General features: G+C 43.6%; 1 protein-coding gene and 1 long non-coding RNA gene across 4 annotated transcripts; one reads left to right on the top strand and one right to left on the bottom strand.

Annotated features, from left to right (window-relative positions):
- Window positions 1-1,331: 1,331 nt before the first annotated feature.
- On the top strand, window positions 1,332-22,028 carry IL20RB (interleukin 20 receptor subunit beta). Of its 3 annotated transcripts, none has more exons than XM_035119035.2 (7): window positions 1,332-1,546; window positions 7,991-8,111; window positions 10,164-10,354; window positions 13,120-13,244; window positions 16,163-16,313; window positions 16,928-17,073; window positions 18,541-22,028. In XM_035119035.2, the coding sequence occupies exons 1-7, from the start codon at window positions 1,492-1,494 to the stop codon at window positions 18,664-18,666; spliced, it is 915 nt and encodes a 304-aa protein (XP_034974926.1). In that variant the 5' UTR covers window positions 1,332-1,491; the 3' UTR covers window positions 18,667-22,028. The 3 variants fall into 3 exon arrangements, with proteins under 3 accessions (XP_034974926.1, XP_060131698.1, XP_060131697.1); XM_060275715.1 differs by lacking the exon at window positions 1,332-1,546 and adding an exon at window positions 2,117-2,865 and having other exon boundaries at window positions 16,931-17,073; window positions 18,541-21,563; XM_060275714.1 differs by lacking the exon at window positions 1,332-1,546 and adding an exon at window positions 2,119-2,865.
- On the bottom strand, window positions 3,987-21,536 carry LOC118086934 (uncharacterized). The gene is made up of 5 exons (XR_004692778.2): window positions 21,412-21,536; window positions 21,261-21,312; window positions 15,471-15,530; window positions 7,350-7,535; window positions 3,987-5,809 (listed from the first exon to the last, which is right to left on the bottom strand). It is a non-coding gene; the product is annotated as an uncharacterized LOC118086934 (long non-coding RNA).
- Window positions 22,029-23,822: the final 1,794 nt, after the last annotated feature.

Raw genomic sequence — 23,822 nt, forward strand, 5'->3', positions numbered from 1 at the left:
ATCTAAGTGCATACAAACACTCGCATATTCTCATGTGACGTTTTGGCCAAATTTGAACACGATTGGGCAAGTGGTTTCGGAGAAAGGTGGGCTTTAAGAAAAATGGACCTTCTACATTATATATAGAGAGAGAGAGAAAGAGAGAGAGAGAGAGAGAGAGAGAGAGAGAGAGAGAGAGAGAGATAAAATAGAATATATAGATTAGCTGCTTTACCCATTGAAATGACTGGAAGCAATTTATAACACAACAAAATAATAAAATAATAATAAAAACATTTTTTTAAAAAACCACAAAAATATGCACAAATGAAAGACAGGTCTAACACATCCTGTCCTATCAAGAGAGCCCATGAATACTTAAAAAACCTTTCAGAACAACATCTCCCATCAGCCCCAGCATGGATAGCCAATGGCTACGGATGATGGGAGGTGTAGGCACAAATGTATTAGAGAGCCAGTGTGGTGTAGTGGTTAAGAGCGGTAGACTCATAATCTGGGGAACGGGGTTCGCGTCTCTGCTCCTCCACATGCAGCTGCTGGGTGACCTTGGGCTAGTCACACTTCTCTGAAGTCTCTCAGCCTCACTCACCTCACAGAGTGTTTGTTGTGGGGGAGGAAGGGAAAGGAGAATGTTAGCTGCTTTCAGACTCCTTAAGGTAGTGATAAAGCAGGATATCAAATCCAAACTCCTCTTCTTCTTCTTCTTCTTCTTCTTCTTCTTCTTCTTCTTCTTCACTCAAAGGGGAACGCACAAACCACCTGCTCACATTGCTTGACCTTTTCTGCTCCTTTGCCAGCTGTACAGCATTCTTTATTTAAGAAGAAGTATCCAGAACTATCTACAATAATTCCAGCTTGGCTTCACTTTTTCCCCCTTTCCTTCCAACAATGTTCCCATGGGATGATATAAAGGTTTAAGCAGGAAGTTATTTATGTGGGATGAGAGTTGGGTGTGGGCAGATGTTTTCATTACACCCTTGGCCTTTTTTTATGGAGACGTGGCCTAGTTTCCCATGCACAGTAGGTACTGAATAAATAAATATCAACTGTTGGGGTTTTCCAAAGTCTTCAGACGACAATTTTCACTCCAGAATTTTGATAATATCTGGTTGTTGCAACTGAGCTTTCCTCCAAGTTGTTGATTGCCTAATAGCAGAGCCAACGTATCCAGCATTTTCTCTCTCTCTCTCTCTCTCTCTCTCTCTCTCTCTCTCTCTTTAGGTCAATTGCTCAACCTATAGTGTAGGAAAATACCCAAATGAAATTAACTGAACCTGTTACGGAACCTAAATTACCTGTGGCCACACCTTCCTGAGCAATGCAATTGCATGTGTAAGGTAGGATCCAGTAGCAGCCACACTCTACTGGAGCAGTTTACATGTTGCAGGAACGGCAACAGCATTCTGCACTGAACATGGAGAGACTCTTGGCCCAGGAACAGAAAATGCCAGGGCCAGCCATATCCCAGAAGACTTCCTAATTTGGAGTGAAATGGCAATTTGCTTCCGGTCCTTTATCTTTTCTTTGATGCCACTTTTTGTGTCAGGTATGTGGTTATTTATCTTTGATCCCGGTTCGGAATGATGGGGCATGGAGTTGGGGGGAAATTGCCTAGAACTAACTGTAACTTCCAGATCGTCTAGATTTTGTTTATATCTTAAAATGAGACTCTTCTCCAAGTAACATTAATTGGAGAAATCTGTTAAGATATGTCCTAGGGAGAAAGGGACTTTTCCTTCCTTCCTTCCTTCCTTCCTTCCTTCCTTCCTTCCTTCCTTCCTTCCTTCCTTCCTTCCTTTTTATTCTTAGAAAATGCTGTTTGCTGTTTGTTTTATTGGGTGGGTGTGTTGTTTTAGGTAGCATGAGTTTGCCTTTTTCTGTTTTCCTTTTCTTTTTACCTGCGTTTTTTTTTTTTTGTATTCATGTGGTGAGGAAGGGGACGGAGGGGGGTTCTATTTTTGTTTGTGTGCTTTTTTGGTGTATAGTCATTACAGCGAGGGGTGTGTGCGTTGGGGAGATGGGTTGTTGGGGTGAGTTGTTGGGGTGGGTGGGGTGTTGAGGTGGGTGGAGTTGGAGAGAATGGAGGAGAGTCACCTGGGTTGGTTGTCATCTTCCAAAGCACCTACTCTATTCCGAACTTAAAAATGGAAAGTGTAATGCTGATGGTCAACAAAATAGGTTTAAAGACTCTCTTAAGGCAAATTTTAAAATGTAGTATAAACACCGACAACTGGGAAACACTGGCCTGCGAGCACTCCAGTTGGAGAACAGTCTTTACCAAAGGTGTCATGGGCTTTGAAGACGCTCAAACTCAGGACGAAAGGGAGAAACACGCTAAGAGGAAGGCATGCTTGGTGAACCCTCACTGTGATCAACTCCCACTGGAAAACCCATGTCCCCCCTGTGGAAGGACATGTGGATCCAGAATTGGCCTCCACAGTCATTTACGGACTCGCTGTTAAAACCGAGTTCATAGAAGACAATCTTACTACGAGTGATTGCCAAAGAAGGAGGTGGTGTTGGTGTGGGAAGGATCACTGTGAATAGCAAGGGGGGGCTTCACCAGTCTATTGGTTCGAGGTGCTTTCTGGGTGCTTAATTTGGCAGTAGATGTTGTTGCAGGGTTGTCAATCTGTGATGTGTGGGTTTAGCTGAGGCTGGTTTGTAGTCTTGTGTTCTGTGTTGAGTGGTACTTGACTGTCTTGGTTTGCATTGCCATGTCGTTTCTGTTATTCCTTCTTTCTCTTTTGACTGTCGTTCAATCATTAGCTGCATTTTCGTCTTGGTTGTCGTTCGGTGGGTCAGATGGCTGCCATTCTGGTGGAAGGTTAAGTCTGAGGTTCTCCATAAGTTGCAGGGCTTCAGGTATGTCAGTGGCCATGTGCTGTGTTGTGTCATTTGTTACAATGAGGCGAAAGGGTACTTGATTCCTACATGTTGAAGACGTTGGATACATAGTCATAGGTTTGTTCTTCTGTTTAGGGTCTGTTGCAATAAATCCTGAAAGGCCAGGATGAGGTTTTCTCAGTATTGGAAGTTGGTTGAGTTTCTGATATTGTTCCATATTTCTTCTTTATTTTTGTAGCAGGTGAAGCACATGATGATGTCTCGTGCAGGGGCTTTGGCTTTCAGCATGGGTCTGTGTGCCCTTTCCAGATCATCTATTTCAAGTTTTAGATTTGGAATTGTGGTTTTTAGCCAGCATACAAGGAGATCAACCTGGTTCTTGTCTTCCGTTTTATCAGGGAAATTGCAGAAGCCGATACTGCAGTGTCTACTGTGAACTTCAAGGTCTGCTAGTTTAATTCTCGCTTCCATGTTTTCTCTTTCTTGGCAGTTATCCGTATCAGCTAATTTATTTTTCAGACATGTGTTTTCCTCTCGGAGTTCTTTTAGTTGGATCTGGATCTGGTTTTCCTTTTCTTGAGTGGAGATGATGCCAGTGTAAGTGAAGGTGTCCACTTTGGAGGTCAGGTCGCCGATTATTGTCTTCAGGGGGAGTCACTGTGTTCTTCAATAGTTCTGCTAGTCTCAGTTCCATTTTTGTTGTTGGGCTGTTGTCATCACGGGGGGGGGGGGGGGCGTTGCGGCCGCCTTGTCATTCGCCATCTCCTTGGTTGAAGAGAGGGACTTTTCTGTGCTGTTTCTCCAATCAGTGGTGTGTGGTGAAATTGTCTATAGGGGAATAGTTAGGGCCTGAGGTGCCAGTTTGTGAGGGTTATTGTGGGGAGGACACTGTGTATGCGAGCATTGTGCCTTCCTCCATAAGCCAGGCAGATGATTCCCAGGCTTTGGGAAGGTAGTGGAAGGGATCTTGGACCTGTTGGAGCATCGTCCCTCCCTCCCTTCCTAAGCTGGGCGGAAACTTCCCGGCTTTGGGAAGGAGGCGCCAGGGGAACATTTAGGGGACTAGCCTAGTCCCCCTAATATACTGACCGCACACCACTGACTCCAATTTTGGAAAACATTGGTTTTATGACCCTCCCCACTTCTCTTACATCCCGAGAACTTTGATTTCTGTCTTAGTGGTGCCTATGCAAATAAATACATGTACACAAATGTTAAGACAGCAATAGCACATAGCTTATCCATTCACAGCTGGTGAGGTTCATTTTATTTGTTAATTAATACAGTACAGTATAAGGTGCTTATGTTTTTTCTTATTTTTTAAAGCCAAAGGCGTTCGCTCTTTATGTTTTAAAATCATTGCAGGGCAGACTGGGTGAACTGAAGCATCAAACAGTATGCTGAGAAGAGTTTTCCTCAATGTGCATTTTTTACTTTTCTTGGAGAGATCACCTGGCACCTGGTGTGAGAATTTCCAGAAGGGTAGCCATGTCAGCTTACTGTATCAAAATGCTAACAGATCACAAGCTTTTAAAATACTAATCAACAGTGGACTACTCTCAAAGAATTCTCCCTAATGTTAGCAGATGAGTGAACACAATCTTAAGCCACTGAGAATCTGTCAGTTTGCTTATAGGTCCGTTTCTCACACCAATTTCAAAGTCGTAAGTGAATAGAACTGGGATTGCATCAGTAGGGGTATATCACACAGACCCTGCCTTTCTGGGTGCTTGCTAAAGTTAGATGTTCATAAAGTGTCAGGACTCTGTGGCTACCCCATGCCAATCTATGCCTGAATCTTCCAAGTGTTCCAGGAGTTGTGGTTCTGTAAGTGGCACATCGTTTCCATAACAGTCTTGCAGGCGATGGAGCCCTGCTTTGGAAAGAATAGTAGATACTGATAAGTTATCTTGAAATTGTGGTATATAAGGAAGCAGGATTTAGGGTGAGGGTGTGGAAGCTTGTTTCCTATACCATCTGCTCCACACCTCTATAGTACCACCTGTGAGTTACGTTCTTTACTGGAAAATAGAACAAAACATATATACCTAGTATAAAATTATAAGTGCACAAGGTAAAATAAGACATGAAAAGAATAACAATTGTTAAGGCACCTGTGTAAAGAAGAAAGGAAAAGGAAAATAACTTACAAATTTGCAAGGCTATTATTTTACTTAACCCAATAACAACTCTCAGAACATTTAACAAACTACCGGTAGTCCCCACAATTCTTTGGTGGAAGCCGTGCTTGTTTAAAGTGGTATGGTTACAAACTTTGTTGAAAAAAACAATTGCCGTATCAAGCATGGAGTGTTTTCTTCCAGGACAAATGCATGCACAGATGTTAAGTATTGTATGCAGTCATCCACATTGCATCAAAACAGACTTGGAAAATCATTTACATTACAGATTAAGCTCACATCCACAGGGTATACTTCAGTCTAGAGATTTAAGATAATTTATCCATGGTGGCAGCTGTGACAGAGATGGAAGAGATATTACTATTATTAATAAATGATATAATTAACAACATTTCCCAGGATTCTTCAGGGGAAGCCAGGGCAGTTAAAAGTGGTATAATACTACTTTAAATGATGGGGACCTTAAATGTGCAGAAAAACACAACCTTGGTCTATTATGTATTTCTTTTTTATTTATGCGGTGCCTTTCTGCTTAGGTACCAAAGGCAGTTCACAATTGTAAAACACGAAAACAAACAAACAAAATCCTATAAAATGGAGAGTGGCCAAGGTCTCTCAGGCCAACTGAAAGCTGATGGTAGGTGCTTCCTGCCCTGGGCTTCATCACTTCTGCCTTCCCTCAGGTCACACAGCTCTCAAGTAGCCCCAGGGAATCGTGCTGGTGCCCTGGTAGTTCTCTCAGACCATTGATGGTTCTTACAAGGAGTTGATGGCATGTGCTTCTTGGCCTGAGCTTCCTCAGAGCTATATCTCCTTGAGTACTAAAAAAGAAAAAGAAAAAGTGGTATCTTCACAAACAGGAGCACAAGTTTGAGGGGAAATATGTGACCCATGCACATGTCATGAGGAACCGAGTTAAAATGAATTGTAACGAAAGGCCCTCAGGCTACTCAATCCTCAAACAAGTGACGCACAAGATTTGATGACTCCTTCTTTCCGGCCTACACCTTGCGAAACAAAATTTCCCCACATATCCTTTTAGTCTGGTTTTAGCTAGGGCTTTTTTTCCAGCCGGAACTGAGTTCCAGCACCTCTCAGGTGGGCGCCATTGCCGTCCTAAGAGAATGAGGGAAGTGTTCATGGTGAGTTCTCACACCTCTTTTTTTTTTAAAGAAAAAAATAGCACTGGTTTTAGCCATTAGCTATAACCAGTGCCTTTTCTGTAACCAGTACTCACTGGTATGGAGTGGCCTATTGCTTTTGCTGCCCATGTTACCCATGTTGTGTTGCCACCTGTAATGCTTTTATCAAGATATGAGCCCTGGCGCCTCATTATTATTATTTAACCAGAAAGGCACTTAAAGGTAAAGGTAAAGGGGCCCCTGACCATCAGGTCCAGTCGTGTCTGACTCTGGGGTTGCGGTGCTCATCTCGCTCTATAGGCCGAGGGAGCCGACGTTTGTCCGCAGACAGCTTCTGGGTCATGTGGCCAGCATGACAAAGCTGCTTCTGGCGAACCAGAGCAGCGCAAGGAAACGCCGTCTACCTTCCCACCAGAGCGGTCCCTATTTATCTACTTGCACTTTGATGTGCTTTCGAACTGCTAGGTGGGCAGGAGCTGGGACCAAGCAACGGGAGCTCACCCCTTTGCAGGGATTCGAACCGCCGACTTTCTGATCAGCAAGCCCTATACTCTGTGGTTTAACCCACAGCGCCACCTGGGTCCCTTGCCATAAGAAAGGCACTTGCCATAACAATATACTGCCGCACTCTCCTGGAGTTAGGAAGCTTCTGCTTTTGATTAGCCATATTTATCCATGTTGTCCAGACATGCACATTATGGTTAGGTACAAAGGAGGCTTCCTTCTCCTTAATTAAACCTTTGGTCCACCCACGGCTGTTTACACCGACGGGCAAATGCTCTCCTGAAGATGGCAGGAATTAAACTTTCAAATGCGAAGCATGCGCACAGTCCTCCTTGTGAACATTATAAAACAAGCCAGCTTCAGTAGCTATGGCTTCAAGTCGACTTGTTTGAAGGTAATGATAGTCCAGGCTTTTTTCAGCCAGAACTCGTGGCACCTCTTTTTCTAGAAAAATATCGTTGATCGTAGTTAATGTTAACCAGTCCGTAAATCTAGACATCATCATTATCAGCCATCATAGTAGTAGCATTTTTATTTCATACTTCAATCTGAAAGAAAAAAAATGCCTCCCAGAGCAGTTTGTGTCTATCAGTGGATGAGGCAGTCCCTGCCCTCAGGCTCATAATCTAAGATACATGGCACACAAGGAAAATGGGGGAGGAGGGGAATAGCAAGTACAGAAAACTAGTTCAGGCACTAGTTTGTAGTACTGTACCGGAATGGAGAGTTTTGAAGAGGAGGAGCCAAACATTGCTGATTGATTGAAGGATAGACTCTGCCATTCCATCTCTTCCTCTCCTGTAGCCTGATGGAATGAGTGCCATTGGCAGATGACAGCTGAGGGAAGGGTCTGATGAAGTTGGTCTCTTAGCAGAGCTGATGGAGCCCTAATCTGAAAAAACTGTAGTTACGCAAAAGCCCTTTTATGTACAGGAACTGATCTTTGAAACAGAAGTGTCATTTCTACACAGCTGCCCAAATTTTCAGTGTGCGTCAAATAGCTAGAGCAGCGGTTCCCATCTGGTGGTTCCATGGACCCCATTCACATAACAAAAACTACAATAGGAATATCAAAAGTTTCAAAACGCAGTATTTAGCTAATTGGGAACCACTGATCTAGAGCATCTTCAACAGATGTTCATTTGACTTTTTTAATATATATATAAAATCTCCAAGGTAGAGGATTCCACACCTTTCTCAGAAAAAGCTGGACATGAGCACATCAGTCTGTATCCTGTTGACAGAGCGACCCAGCCATAACAGTAACCTCTGCTCCTCCATAATAACTCACAGAGTCAATTGTAACTTCTGGTTTTCTCCCTTTTTTGTATGTTGCTGGGTGATTCCTACGCAAAGGTGTGTTACTGCCAGCTCCTCGGAACATCACGATCCTGTCCACTAATATGAAGCACTTTCTAGTATGGAGCCCAGTGATGGTGCCTGGAGAAGCTGTAAAATATTCCGTCGAGTTTCAAGGGTAACTTTTCTTCACATTGAGTCTAAACATGCAGTAACTATCACTGCTGACCTTTCTTTCATTTTGGGGCAAATATGTAAAGGACAAGACAGAAGAGTCTTAAATTATGCATGGTGTGAGGAAATGGGTAATTAGAACACGGGGTTGGGATCATCCAATTAAGATGAAGGGAACCGTTCAGTATTAAACTATGATATCCAAAAGATAGGGTTGATGTTTTTAAAAGGGTATTAGGCAAATTCTGTTGCTAGTCATGATGGCAGAATACCTCCAAATACCAGGTGCTGGAGGACAACAGTGGGAGAGCCCTATTGCCCTCATGTCCTGGTTGTGGGCTTCCTGTAGGCATAAGGTTAGCCACTGTTGGGAGCAAGAACCTAGACTGTATAGGCCTTTGGTCTGACCCAGCAGGGATCTTATGAGCCAATCCAATGCAAGCTGTTGACTATCAGAGAGGGCCTAACCTGCTCCTTTGGCTGAGCTCTTGCAAAATTTCCTCACAGACTGGAACACGTAGTAGGGCCTAGGCCCAACCTACACATTCAGCCGAATAATGTGGTAAATATCCTGAGGTGGTCAAGCTGACTCTATTGCTGTGTACACACAACCAACTTGAAACACAGCTATGTCATTCTTTTTCTCAATAAAGATATACACTGGTTTCTTTCGGGGGTCGGGGAATGCATCAATATGCAGTACAGTGGTACCTCGGTTTAAGTACACATTTGGTTCTGGAAGTCTGTACTTAAACTGAAGCGTACTTAACCTGAAGCGAACTTTCCCATTGAAAGTAATGGAAAGTGGATTAATCCGTTCCAGACGGGTCCGCTGAGTATTTAAACTGAAAGTACTCAAAGCGAGGCATACTTAAACCAAGGTATGACTGTATTTCATAAGAAACAACAGGATAGATTTGGATTGTGGCTGTTGTGATGTGTACACTGGTTCCTACCGTAAGTGGGAATGTACTGAATGCAGAGTAAATGGGGTTGTGCACACAGCCTATGGTTCCAGACTATAAATGAGGTGCCTTTGAATGTTCCCAAGCGTTAAAAACAAAACAAAACTCCTGCAAGTGAGAAAAAAGTAGCACATTGCGAAGAGAGGTTCTAGCCCAGCTTGCTCTCTGTTCCAGCTTTCTGCTTGCAAAGTAGCATTCAAAAATGTGATTACCCACTTCCAGTTTGAAGCAAAACAACTTTTCTATCCCCACATAACCCTAATGTGACATTCTGATGCATGTCTTTGTGGCCCAAGCCATAGTTATTAAGTGACATTGCAGTAAACTAGCCCATGTGAGAAGGTTGGAAAGAATTGTATCTGCTACCAGACATGTCTGCCCTTGTGGGACTATTCATGTTGTAACACATGTGTGTAAGGGTTCCTAACAAATATTCTTTAAAGAGTGCACAGAATATTTGCTTCAGGGTGAGGCGGGTCACCCTCGAGTGTACAGTACGTACCGTAATTTGTACTTTGCTTTGCTCTCAGTCTTCTATAACTCAATTGAGTCACACACTCTGCATACAGAAGGCCCCAGGTTCAATCCCTGCCATTTCCAGGGTTCATCCTGGAGAGCCACCACCAATAAGCATCAACATTATTGACTGAAGTAGGCCAGTGGCCCAATCGACCGCTTCAGTTGTCGGAATTGGCAATACTACAGGTGCCACATTATACCTGTTCCTCATTTGTAAGAACTCAATTGTTTAGTGTGGCAGCGCCTACGGAACTCCCTGCCTATTGATATCAAGCAGATACCTTCACTGTACTATTTTCAGCACCTGCTAAAAACATTCATGTTTAGACCCAAATGCTTAGAAGGTTGAGGTAATTTTAATATCTGTTTTAGTATTTTAACTTCTGCATGCTTTAAAGTAGAGTCGTAATCTTTTCTCGATTTCACTGTTTCATCTTTTGTAAACCAATCTGAGGAGGTTTTCTTTACAATCAAGCGGTGTACAAATTTTATGTAATAAATAAGTAAGAACCACTGCTTTCAGCAAAGCGTATTGCATTCTTTCCCCTAATTTTTCTTCCTCTTCCCCTCAGAGAATATGAAAGAGACTATGCCAACGACAGCTGGATTCCCATTGGAGAGTGTACGGGCATTAGTGTTACGCAATGTGACATCACAGAAGACATTTCTGCCACTGTGCCATACGATCTACGTGTCAGGGCAGGTGTGGGGACCCAGGCTTCGCACTGGGCCACTCTCAGTAGCTTCTTCAATCGTGTCACAAGTAAGTGCATTCACATGCTCCTCTGTGATGCACATCTCACCCTGGGATCCTTAGGATAATGGTAGGTGCTAATGATCCCATTAGGGGGCCTTGTTCCTACTGAGGTCAGTCGTGGGTGTCAGCACCTGGCACCATTGAGCAGCTTAGCTAGCAGCTTCACCTGGAAAAGAGATTGGATAGCCATCTTCAAATACCTCAAGGACTGTCACATGGAAGAGGGAACAAGCTTGTTTTCTCCTGCTCTGTAGGGTAGGACTCGAACCAATGGCTTCAAGTTACAAAAAGGAGATTCCGACTAAACATCAGGAAAAGCTTTCTGACATTAAGAGCTGTTCAACAATGGAATGGTTTCCCTCGGGAGGCTGTGGACTCTCCTTCCTTGGAGGTTTTCAAGCAGAGGTTGGATGGCCATCTGTCTTGGATGCTTTAGCTGAGATTCCTGCATTGCAGGGGCTGGACTAAATGACGCTTGGGGTCCCTTCCAACTCTACAATTCTTTGATTCTATAAACCTACCAGGACCCCACTGAAGCAGACTCATGCCCTGCCCTCTCCTCCTTCAAAGCTGAAGAAGGCAACTTGGAGTTGCGATTTTAAATTTCTCACAATGCGCTGGAGCACTCGATGTACATATAGCATCACTCCAGGGCACTTTGTGAAATCTGAATGGCGGCTCAGGTCTGCCTGCCACTGTCGGCAAGTAAGCTCTTAACTGAGTTGGGAAACCAACAGCATTATGCTGTGGGATGCTCCTCCCCGCAAACTTGGTCCTGATTAAGGTGATAAAACTATGAGTGTGAAACAATTGAACTTACACAGGTTGGGGCCTACATAGGGTGCCAATTTGGAAAAAAATTGGTGGTGGTGGGAAGATAAGGGCTGCCCCGCATAATCAGTCGCATGATGCTGTGCACGCACACCATTTGACTGGCAATGCCCATCAACTTTAGGGACCCCCAGCCCCCTCAAATATTTTATCGTGGTAGGCTGAACAGACCTCGGCCCCCTAGGATTTGGTTCTTGTGGGCCTACATAATGGTGGGCTGCCTCACCATTGGATCTAATGACTTAGGGCTTTTCCTGCACCTTTGGTAGTTAGGAGAATTTCAGCAATTGCAGTTCTCCCCAGTTCTCTGCTTTAAGTTGATGGAATTTACCACGGTTGAGGCGGAAAATCTGTTTTGAATGCCATGGCTCAGCCTTCCACAAATGTGAAGTCGTAATAAAAAGGGGTTTGAAGCAAATGAGTTTCCACCAGCACATTTAACCTAATATTGTAAACACACATCTAGAAGTAGGGAGAATGGATTCCAGCTCAGAAAATGTGACTTCCAGACAAAGTTGTTTCCAAAATTTGACAGTTGATGCAGCATTTTTCAACTCTTAGTTTTTTGCCCTAGCTGGAAAGGAAGCCAGGGCTCCTTTTTCTTTATCAGTTGATGTATAGGAGTGAAATTCAAGAGTAGAAGCTGGTCAGATGCTTCAGTTTCTATCTGCCTGAATTGCCAAACTCTATGCAATTCATAAATGCACGTTGTATTTTGGATGGTATAGCCTCCCTTCAAATCTAGACAGAACTGGTTTGTCCTTCCTTCTCCTGTAGCTGTTGCTGGTACTATTACTGTAGATGATGCCTGCAGGGGAAACTGATAACTCACCAGCTGCCCAAGAAACATTTCAAGTCTATGCAAGATTGCTAAATGCCTGGCCCTGGTGGTGGAATCCAGTTTCCACTCCCAACTTAGCCCTGAGGGGTTTCTACTAGAAAAACAAGAACGGATCGGAGAAAACAGATGACAGATGCAAGATGGTACCTAAAGAGTTGTGCATCAGAATGAGAGCACCTCACAAACTCATCAGCACTGAATATAAAGTTGTAAGCTTCTGCTCAAGTGGATCACTTTGGGCAATACTATACATTCCATTGGCTGGGAACACAAATGAGATAACCACACTGAATGCAGGTTTTGCACAGAATGCACTGTAAAGCTAAAGCAGATGAAATGTTTGAGATCCATGATTGGATCTTCTCTCTCTCTTTTAATTAGATCAATTGAGGTAGGGTAAGATTGATTGGGACCACAGCATTGGGGTGGGGAGGGGAGATACTTATTGAGTATACACCAAATACCCATCTGATCTCCTTTTAAGTTCAGAACATTTTGGAAATTCCAAACTGGGCTGGCAGCATCCAATATGGTATTCATGGGCAACTGTCGAGGTCCCTCTCTGCCCACATTTATTTATTTATTTGTATTGCAGCATGTTATTTAAACCAAGGTGATGCTGTGCTGGCTACAAAGCATATTGTAAGCATCCAGAAATGCCATCTTACCTCCTTTTCCTCATAAAGCCTCTGTCCCGTCCCTGCCCCCCACAGCTTTGCCTGCTTTTTTCTGTTTGTTTGGAGTGTGTATATTTGCCTTTTTTTCTTTTCTGTGGTATGGGATGTTGCTCCTATTTTGAAAGTTGCCTGTTTTTTTTTCTTATTGTCTGATTTTTGTTTTGGGATGCGTATAGGTATTTGGGATGAGGGTTTTTTTGAGGGGTGGGGTTCCTGAGCATTGACAGTTTTTATTCTATGAAATGGGTATTTTGTGATGCTCACAACAGTTTCTTAGATTTCCAAATGTTCCCCCTGGGCTCAGAAAAGCTTGGGGACCCCTGCTTTAGGCTGTTCCACAGCATATTGATCCTTGTTTTTCCTGAGCTGGGATGCGAGATTCGTGTATGATCGCATGATGGATATGATTGTCGTTTTCACAGCCTCCCTCATTCCACCTATGTTGACCGTCACAGCTGATGGATATCATTTGCTAGTGGAACTTGAGCGTCTAGGACCTGCCTTTGAATTCTGGATATATTACTGGAAGAAGGGCCAAGGGCACAAGGTAAGTTTTGGTCTTATATCCTTATATGCAGGAACAAAAGAGAAGAAAGTTCTCTTGCAAGTACATGGACAAGATCAAATGCATTGATGAGGAACCTGTGGCCTTCCATATGTTATTGGACTTCCACCAGCCCTGGCCAGCATAGGCAGGATCAGAGAAGTTGTAGACCATCAATGTCTGGAGGACCACAGGTTCCACATCTCTGGTCTAGAAGTTAGGTTAGGCTATCCTGAAGCTCTGCCAAAAACTCTGAACGTTATTATGATGGAGCAGCACAGAAAACGATCCACAAGGAGACTTCACTTTGGTCCTTCCTAATTCCAAATTTTTTCCTGCTATATACTGTTGCCTGATGGTGTATGCAATCTCTTTGATTCCTACTTACTGCGATACTGTACAAACCTCCTAAGTGGAAACTGACTGTTGGGCTTCTCCCAATGAGTCTGCCTGCCTACAACAATAAACCAGAGGATCTGCTTTCTATTTAATCACCATAGGGTGTCAGAATGGCTGTGTTGCAATTGTTATAAGAATTTTGAGGTCATATCTATATATATATAATAATTGTTCATAAAACATGTACATGAATGTACAGTACAGGCACATGTCTGAAGCAGCACAGGAAGACAGGCCTTTCTGACACCATTTTGACTCTCTCTCTGACCAGGTGTTCCTCTGCAAGGAAGAAGGGGGGTGGGGGGAACCTTCTCATTGTCTCAGGAATTAAAGTGATAATCCCTGGCATCCTGATACCTGGGTGCCAGACAAAAGGGTGTGATTAACTTGGCTGGGAAACAGGGAAATGTAAATATCTCTCTTTTTTTGTTGATTAGGTTTTGGGGGCAGGGGGCAGGGTCCAGACTGCTCAGATTACTGCCACCAGACCTCCCCTTTCATGATGTACCTATGATGAATCTAGGGAGGGGGGTCTTGGGCTACACCCCTTCTGTGACATATGGATGATGCTTCTGGGGGGTGGGCTGAAACCAATTTCAAATTTCTTTTTAAGGGCAAGACACCTTTGTTTGGGGTTCCTTCCTTGTTCTCCTGCGTGAGAGGAAGGACCCTGTTGCAACAGCGAAAATAAAGGCTTTGCTTCTCAAACTTCTCTGGTTGGCCTCTGTTATATTCTCCAACCGATGGAGAACCCAATAAGGGAATAAAGACAGATTTTTGCCTATATCAGAGGGTATTACCTTTTCAGTTGTAGAACCCAAGTTGCAGAAAGTTCAGGGATCTGCATGTCTTAAAAGGCTCTTTATCAAAAAGTTTGAGAGGCTTTCTCAGTTGCTCCTTCGTAGTGAAACAGAAATTAATGCAAGGACTCTGAAGCTCTGTCAGTAGTAGATGGGCAGCCAGTACAGAGGTTTTAACAATGGTGTGTCACATGTTGCCAACCATGTGCCCCCATCAGCTGTCTGGCCAGTGCATTCTGCTCCAGCTGGAGCTTCTGAACCAGGGCCAAGGGCAATGATCTCAATTAAAATCACCTATGTCCTGCTGCAGTTAGCTTTATAAAAAAGTTCAATTTGGATTAAATCTTCCCTTCCTTGCACTCTGCTATCCCAGTGAAAATTGCTTCATCCACTAACCTAGTATTACATTTTTTTAAAGACAATGTTGCTATCTATGCAATTGAAGTAATGTCTAGTTTGGCAGCTGCTCAGCTTACCTACAAAGAAATCAGAAAACAATTTACTTGGTAGCTTTCAGAACCTTTGGTCCTTCCCTATACAATGGAACCTGGGTTAATCTCTTATTTCAGTTGTCTTGTACTATAACAATTACAACTCCCTAATTGCCCAGAATTTCTTACAACTGCCTAGAAATAAAAGGGGGGGAGAGATCTAACTTGAATTTGCTTGCAGACATTCCTACTTATATTTTCCCGAGGCGGTTTTTTAATGAGTGCCTCTGAAAGCAAAATGCGAAAATAACCGGAAATTCAAAAAGCCAAATTTGCATTCTGAAACCTTGCATAATTTTCAAATTTGTGAATAGTTTTTGTCTTGGCTCTAGTGTTTGTGCACATTGTATTAGGCGTTTGGCTGTGTTACACAAATGGGCTGTGGTGGTTCTTCCTGTTTAGCAATGGAGTTATTAATATTCAGGTGTCAGAGAGGGTGATCAAACAGGATCTCATGTCAAAGCAAAGAACAGACCAGTTAATCAAATATAGGGGTAGGGAACCTGTGGCCCTCCAGGTGTTGTTGGACTCCAACTCACCTCAGCCCAAATCAGCACGATCAATGAACAGGGATGATAGAAGTTGTAATGCAATAAAGTCTGGAGTAGGGATGGAGGAGAAATTCTATTCAGTATGCATTTAGAAGCAGAATCTATCAAATTTGTGCATTCCAAAACAACATGTAAACAGAAACGTAGATATCCTTCAAAATTTGCACTTATCAGAATTTTCTGATGCTGTTCTCCAAATGGTTTTTACAAAAATGCATATATTAGGTAAAAGTGTGCATAAAAACAAAGATACCAGTGAAAATAACATACAAAAATACATTATGTTAGGCCAGGGTAAAGTATTTGTACATTAGTTTGTACTGCATATAACATTATGTTCAATAGGATAAATTTGTGCTTAAATGCTGAATTTTCATGAAGATTTTTTAAAATATAAAATGTGAAGAACTGCATTTCAGACTGGCAAAATGAGAACCAAAATTCACAGAGCCTTCCATCTCTAGTCTGGACAGCTATATCAGGCATCCCCAACCTTCAGCCCTCCAGATGTTTTGGACTACAATTCCCATCATCCCTGACCACTGGTCCTTTTAGCCACAGGGATAATGGGAGTTGTAGGCCAAAACATCTGGAGGGCCGCAGGTTGGGGGTGCCTGAGCTATATGCTTCCCTTGCCTGATCTAATGTAACTGATTTCACCCTGGCTTCTGTGAAACTAGGTGTATCGCAAAGTGGTGAAAGACAGCAGCACTACCTTACATATGGACACCATGGAAGCTGGTACTGAATACTGTGTTAAAGCCCAGACCTATGTTGAAGCCATAAACCGGAGCAGCAATTTCAGCCAGGTGCAGTGTGTGAGGGCCGAAGGTAAGAACAACAAAGATACTCTCCTTTCCAGACATGGTTCTCCACTGCTGGAGGGCCAGGGCAGATAAATTTAATAAAAACTTGAACATTTGTGACACCTTTGTTGGGCTTACAGGGTGGGCAATTTCAAAAGTCGATATAAGGGCTTGCGTACCATTGTTCAGGGTTCTCCTTCCTCCTGTGTGTGGTGAGTGGGGACCATAGCTGCCAAGTTCTCCCTTTTTTAAAAGGGAAATTCCATTATGCTGAATAGGCTTCCTTGCGAGAAAAGGGAAAACTTGGCAGCTATGGTGGGGACCCTGTTGCAACAGTTCCTTGAATAAAGATCAGGCTTACTAGCCGCTTTGCTTCTCAATATACTCTGGTTGGCCTCTGTTATTTTCTCCTACCGATAGGGAACCCACTTAAGGACTCTATACGGGCACCAGAATACCCCATAAGGGAAAGGGAGCGCTGCTTCCCTTTACTTCACTGCTTCTTCATTACTCTTCTTCAGAACAGTGCAAAGCCATGTAAACACAATGTGCAGCAATGGCCCAGATACTTTTCACCTCAGAGCCCCTCATTGTGGTTTTCTGCCCTCTTAGCAACTACAGACTCTTTTTTGTCTCCAGCAGGCAAAGCCATATTGGTCACCTTTGCCCCACTCTTCTTGGTTATCTCTGTTGTGGCTGTTTTGGCCCTTCTTTGGGTTGCCTGGAAAACATGTCAGATCTGCCAGTATTCCTGCTGCCCGAATGAGAACCTGCCGGACACTTTGGTAAGATAAGAAATGGTTTGGAGTGCCATATTTTTCGCTGCATAAGACACACCTGACCATAAGATGCACTTAGTTTTCAGAGGAGGAAAGGGGGAAAGCTCCATTTGGGGTGGGGATCAGCTCACAGTTGTGCAGCTTCTTTTGCAAAGAGGAAAAGCCCCATTTTTAAAGGATCAGCTCAAAGCTTTTGAGTTTACTTTGCAAAGGGAAAAAATCCTGTTCAACTCACAGTTCTGCAGCTTCTGATAATCTAATCAGCCAGTCACATGTTGCTGGGGAAACAAACAGCCTCCCTCTGCAGAACCTTCAACAATGGAGGCCTGGACAAGGGGGTGGGGCGAAAGGGAGCTAGCATCCCTTATCTCCCTTCCTGATCTCTTGCAATCAGCTGCTGAGTAGCTTCCTCTTCCTCTCTTGTTAGCCTTTAGCTACTTGTAAGAAGAAGTAAAAAAGCACGATCTGCTTTTTGCTCCTGGGCAATTCGGCTCCAGAGACCACGCATTCGCTCCATAAGACGCACAGACATTTCCCCGTACTTTTTAGGAGGAAAAAAATGTGTCTTATGGAGCAGAAAATACGGTACTGTGTTGAGGTTGTGCCTTAACACTTCCAGAAAAGGTAGATGTGCCCTGCCTTTAAAAGCCATGGTGTTGAAGCTTGGTGCTTATACTGTGCCGCAGTGCCTGTTACCCTGGCAGGTTATTGAAATGCATAAGAGTAGCAATCAGTCTGGCTGCGGACACATGACAATACCTTTTAAAATCATATTCCTCCCCCCCCCCCATGAATTCTGGACATAAGTTGCTGAGAATTGTAATTCTGTGAGGGATAAACCACATTGCCCAGAATTCTTTGTAGGGGGGAATGTGCTTTGAATGTGCACTTACCTTGAAATGACAAAAGTCAAATCATTGAGGAGCACGGATTTGTAAATGAAGGGATAATGCTGTAAGGGTTACAGGTAGCCCAATGTGTTTAAAGCTATGTAACTTTATTTACCTTTGTGTTTGTTGAACCCAACACTGGAGCAACTTAGTAGAAACCTACCTGTGCTCTATTCCCCTCGTAGTGCCACCTTGAAGAGAACCAAATACTTAACTTTTAAAATTAAAAAGCTGAACATTGGGAATGCAGGGTGGAATATCACTTAAAGCTAGGGTGGGCAATACTGTGGCCCTTTAGAAATTGTCCATCTTCCACTATGCCTGACCCTGACCATTGGTCATGCTGGCTGGGGCTGATGGAAGTCCATAAACAACTGGAGGAAGCCAGGTTCCTCATTTCTGCCTAAGGGAACCAAACGTACACAGGCCCTCTTATGGCTACAGCCCTGAGTGCTGCTTTGAACACTGAGCTTTGCAATACTAATTCGGTACTGCTATCCCTCTGCAGTGGTGAAGTAAATGCTCTTCCATATTTTCCCCATTATGTGTTTTTATCTCTCTCTCCCCCCCCCCTCTTTTCCAGAAAGTAACAGAATCACCTGCTAGGCTACTAAATTACAGGGGAGAGGAGACGGAGAAATGTGATGAGTCTGTGCAAGTGCTACCCCCCGAAGAGCTTCTCCGCTTGTGGATTCATGAAACTCTTTAATATCACACCAAGGACACAATCTGCAAGATGAGACTGCAGTGCTGCTCTCCTTTTTGCCTCTCCGAGTAAGGCACACACACACACACGTAGCTTTCCTCTCCTAACAACACAAAGACAGAAAATTGAGGATTTGCTTTCTTCAAAGGGAAAGTCATCATGTGGCCAGCAAGACGGGTTCCCGCGCTGAGGGTTTCACAGAGAGGGCTGGAGCCGACCCATTCATCCTTGTTTAACAGAGAACAGCAGCCAAGCTCATTGATAGCCACAGAGGCTGTGATCCTAGCTGCTTGTCATCATCTGCTTAGCTGAGAGTTAAAGACCTTGGGCTGATTACAATGTGCTGGGTTTGCTTTTTAACATAAAGGTGCAGTGCTAGAAGGAGATGCAATTCAAATCCATGTTGATTTTGCAGAACAGGAACAAGGAGCAGCAGGTTCGAATTCAGTGACGGACTGTAGCTTAGCGGTAGCAGCTAGAGCACATGTTTTGAGTCAGAAGGTTCTAACTTCCAACATCTGGCACCTCTATTTAAAAGGATCAGTTAGAAGATGGTGTGAAAAATCCTGAATGCCAGAGGAGACAATACTGGAAAAGACTGACCTGGTACAAGGCAGCTTCCTATGTTCCTTCTAGTCAAAGATCTCACCTGAATAAATATTTTTCACATATTTTTCAATCATAGCCCTAAGCTACGGTTAACCTCAACTCTGGGATTTTTGTAATAAGACAGTTTCTTAAACTACAGTCTCAAGTTAGCTTATTTTCAAGGTCGTCTTAAGCATATGTGGCACCGGGGTGCAAAGATCCCAGAGTTGTCAACCTTTTTGGGGGGGGACCCCTTTTTTAAGGAAAGGTTCCCCAGGGTTGTCAATCTTTTTTTAAGGGGGCTGACACCATGCTTATCTCTGATCAGAAAAAGAAAACAGGAAACGTAAGGAGCCCAGCGCAACAAACCAGCCCGAGGCATCGGCAACTGAGCGAAGCCGGGTGCCCTGTGGTGTAAGCAGTGTGCACTGGGCGGGCCTCTCCATGGCCCTACACCAATCCCAGGCGCGCAGGAGGGTGGAGCCGGCCATCGCCTCAGTGCCTCACTGGCTGGCTGGCTCGCTCCCAAACTCACAGTGCAGAGCCGCCTGCAGCAGAAGTGCCTGCCACGGTGCTCTGACCGATGGGTGGGCTCTTTCCCGGACTCCAACTCTCAGGCCCCAGACCCTCAGCCGGGCGCCCCTGAGAGCCCGGCGCCTATGGTTAAGACGGCCCTGCTTATTTCAGCACTGCTTAACCACAGATTGTCAGGTTCAGGCAACGTGATCAGAGGCAGAGCTAGCTGCTCTGGCACCCGCAGCGAGCGTCCCTGGGGGGGCGCCACCCGCAGCAATGTCACCCCCGCTCAGGGATGACACCCGGGGCAAGCCGCACCTAACGCACCCACCCTTCCTCTTCCAGTGAATGTGATTTAATTTTAAAAAAAAAATATAAGCAAAAGCTTCCAAATTCCTCATGTCTGCACTGGAAGAGAGGTGTACAAGCCTGAGGTTTGTTGAGGCTCCTTGTTACACTCAACTATGGCTTAGTATTATGTTTGAACTAGCTCAATGAGAGAAGGCCCTCACTTAATATAGGCATTTCAGAATTTTATACAGAATTCAACAACACATGGGTTGTCTGCCTTGCATTCGGGAACTACTGTGCTTTTCCAGCTTAGTTCTAATTTACTGAAAGTTGTTTACTTCCAGTGCCTAATATGATTGGGTTAAACTTGGCCACTTGTTACCGTACTTAAATGGATGAAATCACTTGCTGCGGAACTACAGTAGTTTGCTGCTTGAAAAACATTCAATTTCTGGGCCAGGTTTTTAAGTAAGACATATAACAAGTTTTGCATTATTTTGGTGGTTTTTTTTTTTAACTATGCAAGGCATTGGAAGGCTTGAAAAATATTTTTAAATACTGAAACATGCAGTATTTTTTTATGTAGCTACATGTGATTACTACTTAAGTTCATTTCAAAAAGTTACCTTACAAAAGTTGTGGCATCCCGAGTACTGCAACTCTGTGTAAAAGCCTATGCATTCCCTATGTTGGCCGTAAAATATAGACATATCTGGAAAGCAAAACAATGTTTTGCATGTATATTTTATAGTCCTGAGATGTGCTATGCCAGTAATAGGGCGTGCAGGAAGGTATCATGTAACACACCAATGCTGCTGCATAGGATTAGGGTGGGGAGAGGGAAAAGAACACAGAGTACCTACTGGTAATTATCTTGGCATGGAATTTTAATGCAGTCCCAACTCAGCCGTACAGCAAAATCTGACATAACCAGACTGTGAAGTGATGATGTTACAAAACTAAATTAGGATTGCCACATTTTTCCCTGGCAAAACCTATGACCCTTTTAAGAGCTGAACAAAAATCTAGAAATCTAACCAAGTTCTTTACTACTTACCTATGCAAGGAAAAACTGCAGTGGAAGAATTTCACATAACCTTTGTCCAGCAAAAAGACAGAAATTTATCAGTTTCAGGGAGAGGTTAAGGGAAACAGTGGTTGTGGCTAAATAAAAAAATTCCTTCAGTAGCACGGCTACCTACCTGTAACTAGTGGTTGTGGCTGCTTACTTTCAACTCCTTGCAGTTGTAGTTTCTGTAGTTAGGAAAAAAGAGGAGTAAAAGATCCTGAGCAGAACCACTGTGAGCCTTCCTCTCTAGTTCAATAGCTGATTTTTGAAGGAATATAACTTACTGACAACTGGGACGCGGGTGGCACTGTGGTGTAAAGCACTGAGCCTGGGGGTTGCCGATCAGAAGGTCTGCGGTTTGAATCCCCACGACGGGGTGAGCTCCCATTGTTCGGTTCCACTTCCTGCCAACCTAGCAGTTCGAAAGCACATCAAAGTTCAAGTAGATAAATAGGTACTATTTACTATTCCCCCTCCAGCGGGAAGGTAAATGGCGTTTCCGTGCGCTGTTCTAGTTTTGCCAGAAGCAGCTTAGTCATGCTGGCCACATGACCCGGAAAAACTGTCTGCAGACAAACGTCTGCTCCCTTGGCCAGTGAAGCGAGATGAGCGCCACAAACCCAGAGTTGTTCGCGACTGGACTTAACTGTCAGGGGTCCTTTACCTTTACCTTTACCTTACTGGCAAAAGAAGTAGTATACTTATTAAATTTTGTAATGTTTTTTGGAAACTGGACCTAATAAAAAACATAAGCACGGCTTATGTAGATTAATTGCTTGTCACTAGCTAATCATAACATGGAACATCTGTATGTAAATCTTATCTGTTTGCGTGACTGTAATGTACATCTGACCTATATCACAAACACAGAAAGCATATAAAATTCAATGTGGCATTATAATGGTGTGGTCAAAGTTATTATGTGTATTAGAAGAGATGATATGTTTAACTTCATAGTGCTGGGAAATGTGTAGATTTTTTTTTAATAGAAGCCCTGGCATCAGTCTTCATCCTCTCCAACTTGTTTGAAGTCCTCAGTTTTGTTATTTCCAAGTGTTCTCTTTCACAGCAAGAGTTGTGAAAAAGGCAGATTCCATGCCAGGGGTCATTAAGAAAGGAATTGCCGTTATATGGGGCAACCACAGTTGGAATACTGTGTACAGTTCTGGTTGCCTCACCTCAGAAAGGATATTGTAGAGTTGGAAAATTTTCAAGGGGGTGGAGCAACTCCCCTATCAAGCATTTGGGACTTAGAGAAAATGCAAGGATTGGAGTTTATTATGATGGAAGTTTATTGAAATCATGCATGGCATGGAGAAAGTGGACCCAGAAGTTTTTCGTATCTCGTGACACCACAACCCATGAACATTCAATGAAGTTGAATGTTGGGAGGATTCAGATGAAAGTACCTCTTGCAGATTTCCTATAGACATCTGGTTAGCCACTGTGAGAACAGGATGCTGGACTAGATTACCATTACGTACTATAGTATGGTTCAGCAGCGTCTAATATTTTAATATTTCCCCCTCTGCTGTGGCAAATTCTGCTTCTAATTAGGCCCCCAACCCATACCCTCCAACATTTCTCCAATGAAAATAGGGACATTCTATTCCATCACAATAATTTTACTATTTATACCCTGCCCATCTGACTGGGTTGCGCCAGCTACTCTGAGCAGCTTCCAACATATATAAAAACATAATAAAACATTAAACATTAAAGCTCTGGCACTGGATAACTCCATACCTTCCAACATTTATCTGATAAAAATAGTGACATCCTAAGGGAAAGTGGCCCCTTCATGGATCACTGCCTTGTCGTGGCGAAGGGTCTTGAATAACTCCAAGAAGCTATGAGCTATGGCTATGCCGTGCAGGGCCACCCAAGACGGGCAGGTCATAGCCGAGAATTTAGACTAAATGTGATCCACCTGGAAAAGGTAATGGCAATCCACTCCAGTATTTTGCCAAGAAAACTCCATGGACACAAAAAAGGAGAAGCTTTGAGAAGACAGTGAGTTTCCAAGGCATGCTCTGGTTCATGGGGTCATGGAGTCGAACATGACTAAGACGACTAAACAACAAAGGGAAAGTGGGGCATTCCAGGATCAAATCAGAAACTGGAGATGACTTCTGTAAATCCGAGACCGTCCCTGGAAAATAGGGATACTTGGGAGGGTCTGCCATCCATTGTTAAAATGGCAAAGAAAAGGGGGAGCTCACACTTCTGCTTGTTTGCTCAGGATAGCAGGAGTAAATCAATGAATCTGTCACCCTGGATCGATTAAGAACCCTAATTAATGTTCAGCGGCTATAATTAAACAACTCATTACTACCAGGTATGTGCATTAACTCGTTTTATTATCCATGTATGCCTCCTTGAGCTCATTGATATAATATTATAGTAATATAATAAATATAGTATAAAAATTATAGTAATATAATAAAAATCAAATCCCAGGCTTTCCCAGGTCAAGCCTTTTGCACTGTGTTTGTGTCCCCGTAACTGTGACCCCTTCCAGCTCAACCTTAAGTTCCCCCGGGTGAAAAGAATAAAGAAAACCCAGCTACAAGTCGCCCTTCTCAGCACCCAGCAAAAAGAGAGAGAGAGCTTTACGCGAAATGGGAAGATCAAGCAGCGCAGCCCCGCCCAATAGCTCTGCGCATGCGTTCGCAAGCGGCGGACTCCATTCCCC

Source organism: Zootoca vivipara, chromosome 6 (assembly GCF_963506605.1).
Source record: "Zootoca vivipara chromosome 6, rZooViv1.1, whole genome shotgun sequence".
In the NCBI taxonomy this organism is placed as follows: domain Eukaryota; kingdom Metazoa; phylum Chordata; class Lepidosauria; order Squamata; family Lacertidae; genus Zootoca; species Zootoca vivipara.

Excerpts from the sequence above, each read along its gene's own strand:
- IL20RB (XM_060275714.1), top strand. The coding sequence starts at position 2,718 with ATGTCGTTTCTGTTATTCCTTCTTTCTCTTTTGACTGTCGTTCAATCA. Across the intron at positions 2,866-7,990 it reads CATAAGTTGCAGGGCTTCAG|GTGTGTTACTGCCAGCTCCT; the intron begins GTATGTCAGTGG and ends TCCTACGCAAAG. Across the intron at positions 10,355-13,119 it reads CTTCTTCAATCGTGTCACAA|CCTCCCTCATTCCACCTATG; the intron begins GTAAGTGCATTC and ends TCGTTTTCACAG.